The sequence below is a fragment of the Narcine bancroftii genome, chromosome 2, assembly GCF_036971445.1.
Source record: "Narcine bancroftii isolate sNarBan1 chromosome 2, sNarBan1.hap1, whole genome shotgun sequence".
NCBI lineage: Eukaryota > Metazoa > Chordata > Chondrichthyes > Torpediniformes > Narcinidae > Narcine > Narcine bancroftii.
Genome location: NC_091470.1, coordinates 282588116 through 282600195, shown reverse-complemented (window position 1 = coordinate 282600195; position 12080 = coordinate 282588116). Strand labels below are relative to the sequence as shown.

The 12080-nt window shown below is 38.7% G+C and overlaps 1 protein-coding gene across 1 annotated transcript in view; it reads right to left on the bottom strand.

Annotated features, from left to right (window-relative positions):
* Positions 1–12080, bottom strand: part of LOC138755349 (serine incorporator 1-like) — a 217079-nt gene that overhangs the window by 41779 nt on the left and 163220 nt on the right. Inside the window, exon 5 of the mRNA XM_069921160.1 lies at positions 3559–3696. Within this exon, the coding sequence (XP_069777261.1) occupies positions 3559–3696 (138 nt within the window). The remainder of the gene's footprint in view (positions 1–3558; positions 3697–12080) is intronic.

The window sequence follows — 12080 nt, the reverse complement described above, 5'->3', positions numbered from 1 at the left end:
ACAAAAGGTGTTCAATCCTTTCCTGAATGCAGATGGAAGACCCCATTCCCAGACCCAAAGCATGCTGAGTCAGCAGATCCCCAATACAACTTACACATGTGAATTCCTGTTTTCAGTTTTATCCAAAATCAAAATACTGCACTTGCAAAAACTCTGAAAATAAAATAGAAAGTGCTGGAAATATTCAGGCAGCATGTGTGGAGAGAGGAACAGAGTTAATGTTTCGGGTCGATGATCTCTCATCAAATCTAGGATAAATTGTATATCAAGCATCTTGTTTAATCAAACAAAAAGTTGGTGAGGGACAGGAGAAGGATAGCAGGAATAAAGGGAATGTCTCTGACTAGATAGAATTTAAGGGAGACTGAATGATGCAAGGAGATGTAAATAGATGGAAAGGAATTAAAATGCAGGAGAGAAAGAAAAATGCATGTAGAGTGAAATACAAGTAAAATGACGAAAAATTCAGAACAAGGATTAATTGGGGTGAGAGTCAAATAAAGTTAATGTAAAAGGTTAGCATTACAGATTGATAACTTTTTTTTCCAGACTGAGGCAGTTCCCATATAAACAGATTAAAATCCTTGCTGAAGAAGAGCTCAGGTGCAAAACATTGACTACCTATTGCTTTCCTTCGGATGCTGCATGACATGTTGAGTTTTTCCAACACTTTTGTGTATTGTGCTATTTCTCTGACAAACTGGAAAGGATAGGATCTAAAACTATTGAACTAACTTTGGACTTCATAGAAGCGGTGCAGGAGGCCAAAGACAGAGAGATCAGAGTGGGATGGAGAATCAGTGACAGACAGTTGGAAGCTCAGATCCACCCATGATTACTGAATGGAGATGTTAGAATATGACCAAAATCCATTACTAGTCAAAAGACACACTAATATCCTGCTTACACATCCTCCATCACTGCCTCAAGTAAATATTTTATTATTTTCTCGCTGCTGCACCAACTCTCTCATATCTATCCTGATAACAACTCCTTCCTCAAAGCCTCCATGAATTTTTCCTTATCCACAGTTTCTCCTCTATCAAAGGTGACATTGCTCCCAATCACAGAAACCCCCTTTTCTGGACCTACTCTCAACCAATCACCTTTCACCCAGAACAAATTTATGGTTCCTCTTGCCCTCAGCTATCATCCCACCAACCTCCACATTCAACTGATCATCTCCACAATTTGTAGCGCTCTCAACAGGATGCCCCCATCAGGCACACAAATCACATCTGAAGTGATCTCAAAGGTTCCTACATTCAATCTTCCATCTCCACCACCATCCACTCCCTTCCATCCTTATTCATCATCTTGTGACTACAATTTCCTTCCAAATTAAATTATTATCTTCTATTTGTGGAATACACAAATGCACAGGAGTACCTTAGCACCTTAGGTATTATTCCTCCAATTTGCAGATGGCCTTGATTTGGTAGTTCATGAAGCCATGGACAAACATGTTGGTGTGATAATGGTGTGTGGAATTAAAATGGTTGGCCACTGGGAGATCCTTGCTGTTGCTGCAGACAGAGGAAAGATGCTCAACAAAATGATCTCCCAGTCAGAGTCTGGTCTTCCTGAGGTAGAAGTCACATTTCTGTATTCCACTTCACCCCAGCATCTGCTCATTTTCTTGTTTAATATTTTATTGTTAACTTCTATTTAAATCTTTTTTAAACTTCTATTTGTACATCTTCCAATTTAATGTACTAAATTCAGTCTCATAACTTGTCCCCTTACATTGGAGAATTCAAATCGTATGGGAAACCACCATTCTGTCCACATCACTTTTATTCTCCATCCAATTCCTACCCTGACACCATTGTTTTGGCCTCTTCAACGTTTCTCTGAAACTCAATATAAGCTTGAGGAATAATATTTCATGCAACACTAATAGCCTTCAGAACTTGAATTCAGTAATTTCAGATAATAAACCTTATCAGTCTATTTCAGGACAGGCACCTTCTAACAAAAGTCGTCAAGTTGTAATGTTTTTCTCTCTGCTGTTCTCTGGTCTGCTACATATTTCCATCATTCTCTGTTTTCTTGCGGATTTCTAGAATCTGAATTGTTTTGAATTTCATAATTCCAACACATTTTCCCTCGCTCTTCAATTTTCACTCATTTCCTAGTTACACCTCCTCCAGACAAATCAACAAAATTAACAAGCCTTGACCATCCTCTCAGCCAGCATCATCACCATTTATCCCCTTGATCTCCATCCTATCCATTCTCTTCCCCACCCATCCAGCTCCATTTACATTTCTGAGACTTTAATGCACTTGCAATCTATTTTTTTTCTAGCTCTGATTATGGTCATAAACAAAAAAAAAGAAAATTATTTTCCTCATGGACACTTCCTGACGCTGATTATTTATAGATTTTCTATTTTTAGATTCATTTTTAGCCACTGCATTCTTGAAATCAGGTGAATGCTTGGACAACCAGATATAAAGTTCTGTCAATTTTCATCTGAAGGTAATTATGTAACCACAATGTAGAAGAAAAATTGCACAGCTTATGTATATAATGTAACACAACCAACTTCCTAATGGACATGTTACAGAGTGGGCATGTTACTATGCCATGGTGAATGATTATAACCATTTCATACATCATAACCTCTTCTTCAAGTGTCATTCAACAGGATAGTCATGTCCTGAAATGGATGATCCTTTTCTTCCTGCAGACTTTTGCCTTTTGGAAGTTTGTCCTCTAATTCTGACACTCTCCTTTAATCATCAGTATCTCTTTACATCCTAATTCAGTATTAGTAATTACACATGTTTGGTCCTGTGAGAATGTTCAAGGAAAGAACATGCATTTTTAATAGTCTTTTATTCCTTTCCAGAAACCAGATGTTGGTGCCAAGGCTGGAATACATGTTCCTTGAAATGTGGGGCCTTGTGGGAAAATTTCAGAGAGCAATTAAGAATCAGTCACATTGCTGTAACTCTCGAATCATAGATAAGCAACACCAAATAAAGATGGAGAAATTCCTTTCCTCAGTTTACTGTGGTGAGATACAGGCAAATTTTCTGGATTAATCAACTAGTATTAGAACCACGACACTTTCATCGCCATATACAGGCCCTTTGAATATTCCCAGGACATCATACAGAATTTTACAGCCAATAACTTGTGATTTTAGTCAAACTGATTAAAGAATTTATGTTAAAAATGAAAAAAATATTTTGTTAAATGCTTCTGATACAGATTGAAGAAAATCAAATGCAGGAACATTATGCAAATTTTTGTGACCTCATCTAAATTATGCCAAAAGATATTTTATGTGACCTGAACTTGGGAAAATATATTTTTAACATGCTAATCCATGGAAAACTGGATACATTGGTAACATTCAACCAAGATTTGTGCCAGCTGTGAATTTCTGAGGACCTTACTGTGATGAAAATGAATAAATTGATAATTCAGCGAGGTACCTATTCTGCAGTTAAACCTATTTCTATTTACATTTTAATCAATTAACAATTTAAAAAAATGTCATTAATCACAATTTTTCATCAATTATAAATAAGCGAGGACTCTTACCAAAATACCAACATTGCGATCCACCCTCTTCTGATTTTTTCAGCCAAGATTCATTCCAAGCATTGCCAAAGTCAACCAACAGTACCAGTTGTGTGAGGATGAAACAAAAAGCACCAGCAGAACCAATTCCAAATGACACTAAAGAGGAAATTATAACTAAAATCACACTGTAAAGATATAAAACTATAAATGACAACTCATTTTATTTCTATTATTGATGAATTTTCAAAATAAGGCCATTACTCATTTATAAGTGCTTATGCTGTGATTTAGAATTTCCTGCCTTTACATTTTACCTAATCTTTTAGATTTTCACAATGAGGGGTAACTGATTACTGGACTTCAGAGTAATTATGAAATTAAAATGATATTTTTACTGTTGCATCCATTCATTTGAAAGAGAAAAATAAATTAGTTATTTAAGAGGCTGAACGTACCAATGATGTAAATGCAATTGTGCAATTTTACTGCCGTCACATCCATTTCACTGCGCATTTTGTACCAATCTAGAATCATCTTTGTGCAATGAAATGATGCAACACTTTCCTCCATGTATGCGCACACGCACACACAAAATGTGCCCCAGAAATATTCTGATTTATTTGTCCCATTTAGATTCTTGTGGCTATATTTGGCTCCAAGAGTCATGCAGCATAGAAATGGGACATAAAAGCCCATCACATCCATACTGGCCAGTAGAAATCTTCTTCGCAATCAACTCAAGAGCTTGAGGATATATGTGGCATCTACTAAGCCATTATTCCCCATCTTCTTGACTCTTCAACTACTTATGGCACCACAAATGACATTAAATAAAGGTATTATTATTGCTACCACAAAGGTCGGCATCAAAGTGGATGCCCTGGGCATTTGTTCACATAGCAGATGAGTAAAGGTGAGGAGACTTAAGGACAGAACCTTGGACATCAAAAATACCTCGCACTTTGAAATTACAGACCCAATTGAAGTAAGGCTTACCAATGTATCAAAAACATATTACAACCACTCCCACCTCATGTCATCTTCCCATGCAACTGCAGGAGATGAAAGACTTAACCTTTTAACTCCTTCCTCTCCACTATCCACCAGTCCAAATATTTCTGCCAGATGAAGTAGCAATGCATTTGCACCTCCTCCAATTTAAACATATTGAATTCAGTTCTTAATGTGCAGTTTTATCTACAGTGGTAAAAGCAAATGGTGATTGGATGATTACTATGCAGAACATCGCCATTCAATTCACGAGGGTGACCATGAGTTTCAGTTGCCTGTCATTAATTCTTCATCCCCTTCCCAATCTGACCTTTCTATTATTATCATATTTCTTATCCAAGTTCTCATCACTCTTGTGAGGTTCCCAAACTCACAAGTTCTAACTTCTTATACCCTGAGACTTCACACCATCAGCTGAGTTCACTCCACTCATTTATTATTAACTTTCACTCGTCTATCATATAGTTAGCATTGATAAAACATGGTTTCATCAACTCAAAATATACTGAACGTTTCTCTTATTTTATCATAACTATTTAACCTTCCCTATACAGTATATCTAGACTGCTGGGTCTTCAACTTTCCACAAACTCCATTTGAACTTGCAATTACAATACTCAATTTAGCTGCAATCCATCTTCAGATTTTCCTTTTGAGCTTCTCAAACACAAAGTCTTGCTCTGAGACTTCACAGAATCCCATCCTCATTGTCAGCATTTAATTTTGGTTTTCATTTTGAATGTAGAGGAGAGAGGTTCATCTAAAGATGAACTACAGCCAACACTCAAGTCAAGAAAGAACACCAGAGGGTTGTTAACTTGACCTGCAACATCACGGGCACCAGATTTCACTCCATCGAGGACATCTACAAGAATCGACGACTTAAAAAAACACACCCTCTATCCTCAAGGATCCCCAACACCTAGACCACGTCCTCTTCACTCTGCTACCATGGGGAAAAAGGTACAGGAGCCTAGACGAACACTCAGCAGCACAAGGACAGCTTCTTCCCTGCTGCCATTAGATCCTGAATGATCAATGAACCAAAGACACTGCCTTACTTTGACTTTTCGTGCACAAATTTTATTTATTGTTGTAAGGTAGTTTATCTGAATGTTTACACTGTAATACTGCTGCAAAAACAATGAACGTTGTGACATGTTCATGACAATAAATTCTGATTCTGAAATTAACTGGCCCCATCAGACATGACTGTTTTATTCAAATTGCCCTGAAAATAGGATTGCAGACTGGAGGACTATCAACAACCTGAAAGAAATACAAAAATGCTGCAGAAACTCAGCAGGTCATACAGCATCCATAGGATGTAAAGATATATAACGTTTCGAGCCTGCTCAGATTTTCATGTTTCACAACAACCTTAAAGAATAGTGTAACAGATTATGTAATATTTTATATTGTGTATAGATATGTTTTAAAGGAGATAAATTGTGGGATTTTTTTTTAGTGTAGGTCCCAAACAAACACTTCACAACACAGATCTCATTTAAAATGACAGAGCTCTGCTCAAGCCAGACAGTCCAGGCTCCGAGTGCTTTTGCAAAAACTTTGAAGAATGCCGAGAAGGACTTCACAAGTAGGTGTCAATTGGACATGCTGGGGAGTAATGGATTATTGTTTTGGAAAGCAACAGATGAACAGGCTCAGAAGATTGGGCCTGGTGCTGCAGTCTCTCTGAATGCTGTTCTAAGAGGGTCATGTAGTTTTCTCTGAGTGAGAGAGAGAATTTAGTTCTACAGTTCAGCAGCAGCAGCTGGGACTGGAACAGGACAAGCTGGCAAGCTTATGGTAAAACCCCATTTTGAAGATGGGTTGTGAGTTCTTAGTTCAGCCTGGTCAAAGCCCTTGGGGTCCGTACAAGAGGAGATGGCCGGCTGTATAATGTTTCACCTGAGACAAGGGAAACAGTAAAGGAACTCTGTGGTGATCTGAAAGAAAGAGGCTATCATCTGGAAAACCCTGATAGGCCAAGTTTCTTTGGCAAGACACTGACATGGCTGATCAGAAGGAATCAGTTGTGGGCGTCCAACGAGCAATAAATCTCTCACTGAAAACTGACAAGAACCTAACTGAATGGTTATCATTTACCTTTCAAGCACCAAAGCCTAGAGAAATTCATAAATGTTAAATTCTGTGCATAGTATAAGAATTGCTTATTACCAGTGAACTTTGAGGAGAGAGAAGTGAGGTTGGACTGTGAATCAAAGAAGTTTTCTGAACTTACACACACATTACATACATGAGAACTTAGAATTAGAAGGAGGTTAAGTTAAGTTGTTAAGTTAAATCCTGTTTTCATGTTAAAGATAATTAAAAGCAACATTTGTTTAAGTAACCATTTGTCTTGATGAATTTCCATTGCTGCTGGGTTTTGGGGTCCTCTGGGCCCGCAATATTAGCCTTGAAGTAATAATTAAGTTTTTAAAATAAGTTTCTTGAATGCTATATATAGTTATAATGAGTTCATTCATTTGTAGCCCTCTCTACAGCAACAAGTTAAAGCTGGCTTCTGGTTGTTAAACCACATCCACTCATGACAAGGCCCTTCAGAATCCATTCAGATTACAGATCCTGGACAGCTCTGAAGAATCTCTAAAGTACTCAACTGGAAGGGATCTAATTAGATATTTCATTTGGAATGTTGTTTCAAACTAGCATCAATCTGGTTACTATTGTCACGGTCATGTACTTAACTTCACTGGGAGCAGTGCTGGCTGCCACTGATGACATAAGCAATGAGACGCGCAAGGGTAATAACGTGCATGTGCGGGTGTGCTTCTCTGCCTTCAGTGTGATGAGTCAGAAGATGAAGTACATTTACTTGTGAAGCATCTTCCAGCGTAGATTGCTTGTGAAATGGAGGATGTCTTAGTGGATCTGGATACTAATCTCCCATACGACATACTTAAGGTAGCTATTCTGCAGCGTACTCACCCATCAAGGGAGACTTGTATTACCCAATTACTAGCTGATGTCAGCCTAGGCATTAGGAAACCATCACAAATGTTAAGGAGGTGGTCCTGGCTAATTGGAACAGATCCTAGCGAAGGCAATTTTTGTAAACAGGGTTGAGTGTAGTCTGCAGTTCTGACAGCTGCTGGGCTTCACCGTTGCATATGGTTCCAAAACAATCTCCTGAGCTTTGGCAGCCTTGTGGTGATTATAATTCTACCTCAAAGTTCTAGCTTGGCAGTTGAAAAAAGAACAAACTTCTAGAATGCTCTAAGAAGATTAAAAAGAGCTCTAAGAAGATTACTTATAAACCTCAATAAACTAATGATTCATTTAAAGATTTTTATTTTAATTTATATAGATCTTAGTCCACTTGTGAGGAGACAAAAATGAGAATGTTTTATCTCAAATAAATTTATCTAATTTGAATTATTGTGATAAAAGAGATTTGGATGCTCCCTTTACGGTAAGAGAAATTAGTAAGGTAAGGCACTGGGGGAGGATGGTTTTCCACCAGAATTTTTAAAGAAATTTAAGAACCTTTTAGTATCCCCCTTTTATGGAGGTGTTGTAGCAAGCAGCAGAATCCCATTCTTTACCAGAATCTTTTTCAAATGCAATAATTACATTTATACCAAAAGAAGATTGAAATCCATTAAAACCTTCATCTTATAGACTTGTATCATTATTGAATACAGATTATAAATTTATTGCTAAAATTATAGCAAACAGATTAGCTAAATATTTACCAAATTCGCATGGCTCAAACAGGGTTTGTTAAATCCAATAATCTGCTGATGTTGCCAGACTGATTAGTTTAATTCATTTAGCTCAGAAAAGCGTGACTTAACTGTGGCAGTAGCATTGGATGCAGAAAAGACTTTTGATAGGTTAGAATGGATTTTTTTTGTATAAAGTATTTGAAAAGTTTGGTTTTGGACCAATATTTATTAATTGGGTTAAAACTTTATATAAAAATCTGTCTGCAAGGGTGGTGACTAATGGACAAATTTCTACTCCTTTTAAATTAACTAGACCAAGTAGACAAGGATGTTCTTTATCCAGCTCCTTTATTTTGTCAGTAGATCCTTTAGCACAATTAATAAGACAAGGTTTTAAGATTAAGGGTATAAAGTTTAATCAAGAAGAATATAAAATAAATTTGTTTGCTGGTGACATTTTGGTTTATTTGACAAACCCTATAAATTTGTTGTGCCAATTACATACAAGATTAGAAGAATATGGTTAAGTATCTGGGTATAAGATTAATTGGAATAAAAGTGAAATCTTCCCTTAGTTAAGGGTGACTATACTCAATGTAAAAAGGCCACTCAATTTAGATGGCCAGATACTGAATTTAAATATTTAGGTATTAAGAGTTGATAATGGAGGAGTCACGTGATGGAGTAGTGGCCGGTAGGAGAATACCAGCCCTCTCCAGAAAAGAAGAAAAAAAGTGAAGAAAAAGCAAAGCCCCAGATACATAAAACACAACAAATAAAAGATAATGGTGTGGAGAAAATGGCACCCAAGAAAGAAAAACCAAAAACGGGGAAAAAAAAGGAAAGATGCCGGAAGAGAAAGGTGAAGGTCTTATCTGCACGAAAAAGCAGGGACCCGCCATGGAAAGAGGAGCCTGCTCCCCGAGGTTAGTGAAGACCACACAGGGTCGCGACCCACTGACCGCGGGACTGCAAAAATGGTTCACTGAGTCAAACAGGTGCGCAACTGCGCACAACAAGGAGAACACCGATGGGAGGGGCGACCAGCTGTGGAGTGAAACTCATCAGCACAAACAGCTGAGAGATGTCCGACAGGGCTCCCAGCTGGAAGATAAAGAAAGCAATGGGAAAGGGAGTGGTGAGAAAGAAAAACGGAAGCAAGAGACACAACAGATAACCAGCCCAGAAGAAGAGGACCAACATTAAGAAACCATGAAAAAAAAATACCCAACAAACTGAGAAAGGGAGCTCAACAAGAAAGTCAGAAGAGACTACAAGGAAGAGAAATAGAAGGCACAAACCCAAGAGCAGACACAGAAGAAGAAGAAGAAGAAGAACACCAAGCTCTGCACAGAGGAATAGGAGGTAAAATTAATGGACAGTACATAGATTTTAAAAATTTTCAAGAACAAATGAAAGCATTAAAAGAATGGTTGACACTAGAATTTAGAAAAATGAAAAGTACAGAAGAAAAAATGAGAATAGAGCTGGTCATAACAGATGTAGGAAAAGGATTAGAAAATGTGGAAGAACGGGTAATGGCGGTAGAAATGGAAGTGAATGACTTAAAAAGAAAATTGAAAGAAAGTGACAAAAAAGTTAAAGAAACACAGGCGTTGTTAACTCAGAAGATGGATATAATGGAAGTTTTTTAAAACTTCCCAAGATCGTGTTATATGGCGAGCTCTCCACTGGCCACCGTGACAGAGGTGCACCAAAGAAAAGGTACAAGGACTGCCTAAAGAAATCTCTTGGTGCCTGCCACATTGACCACCGCCAGTGGGCTGATAACGCCTCAAACCGTGCATCTTGGCGCCTCACAGTTTGGCGGGCAGCAACCTCCTTTGAAGAAGACCGCAGAGCCCACCTCACTGACAAAAGGCAAAGGAGGAAAAACCCAACACCCAACCCCAACCAACCAATTTTCCCCTGCAACCGCTGCAATCGTGTCTGCCTGTCCCGCATCAGACTTGTCAGCCACAAACGAGCCTGCAGCTGACGTGGACGTTTTACCCCCTCCATAAATCTTCGTCCGCGAAGCCAAGCCAAAGATAGTAGGCGAAAAAATATAAAGATAGTGGGCCTTAAGGAAGATGAAGAAGGCAAAGATATGAAAGAATTTATAAAAGAATGGATCCCAAAAGTCCTGGGAATGCCAGAAATGCAGGAAGGAATGGAAATAGAAAGGGCACACAAAACATTAGCCCCGAAACCACAGTCACAACAAAAACCAAGATCCGTTTTAGTACAATTTCTGAGATACACAAGAGAAAATATATTGGAGAAGGCAATGAATAAAATTAAAGACAAAAAACCACTGGAGTTCAAAGGTCAAAAAAAAATTTCAACCCAGACATAAGTTTTGAGCTCCTAAAGAAGAGGAAGGAGTTTAACACAACAAAATCGATACCATGCAAAAAAGGCTATAAATTTATATTAAGACAACCAGCAGTTCTTAAAATAGTTACCCCGGGGGTGCGAAACAGACTATTCTCGGATCCGGAGAAAGCACAAGAATTTGCAGAATGCCTGCAAGACAGAGAGAGATGAAGAGATGTAACAAGAACAAAGAACGACAACAAATTACATGTAAAGATGCAAAAATAATGTATAAGTAAGAACTAAAGGAGGAAAGAAAAGGGAAGTAAGGGAGAAGGGGGGAAAAACAGAGGAGGGGTTAAAAAGAGAAAAAGAGGGGGAGCTTTGTTGTAATGTGAAGATAAAAGTCTTTTCTGGAGGGGGTTGGGTGGGAGAGAATAACAGTCACTGCGAAATCAGTTGACACTTGCGAGCGGGTTCGCAATCCAAATGGAGAGGGAGTTGTGGTTGCTCGGCAAGGGACAAGGAGCGACTCAGAGAGGAGGGGGACACTTGAGGTTAAGGGAATTTTAGATGTGGGAGTGGTTGAAGTATTTTATGTTTTAGAAGTCTTGTTATACAGTGCGTTCAAAAAAAGAAAACTGACAAATGAAAATGGGGAAAAGGGGAAAGGTGGTGGTGAGGAAGCAGAAATGACATGTAAACAGAGTATGAGATGGCCATGTTGAACTATATGACTATAAATATTAACAGAATACATAATCAAATCAAAAGGAAGAGGCTATTAAATTTACTGAAAAAAGAAAAAATAGATATAGCATTTGTGCAGGAAACACATCTAACTGAAGTGGAACATAATAAATTGAGGAGAGACTGGGTAGGGCACGTAACGGCAGCATCATATAACTCAAAAGCCAGCGGTGTAGCTATATTAACCAATAAAAATGTACCAATCAAAATAAAGGAGGAAATAACAGATCCAGCAGGGAGATATGTAATGATAAATTGTCAGATATATTCAGAACTCTGGTATTTGGTCAATATATATGCACCTAATGATTTATGGAGGGGGTAAAAAGTCCACGTCAGCTGCAGGCTCGTTTGTGGCTGACAAGTCCGATGCGGGACAGGCAGACACGGTTGCAGCGGTTGCAGGGGAAAATTGGTTGGTTGGGGTTGGGTGTTGGGTTTTTCCTCCTTTGCCTTTTGTCAGTGAGGTGGGCTCTGCGGTCTTCTTCAAAGGAGGTTGCTGCCCGCCAAACTGTGAGGCGCCAAGATGCACGGTTTGAGGCGTTATCAGCCCACTGGCGGTGGTCAATGTGGCAGGCACCAAGAGATTTCTTTAGGCAGTCCTTGTACCTTTTCTTTGGTGCACCTCTGTCACGGTGGCCAGTGGAGAGCTCGCCATATAACACGATCTTGGGAAGGCGATGGTCCTCCATTCTGGAGATGTGACCCATCCAGCGCAGCTGGATCTTCAGCAGCGTGGACTCGATGCTGTCGACCACTGCCATC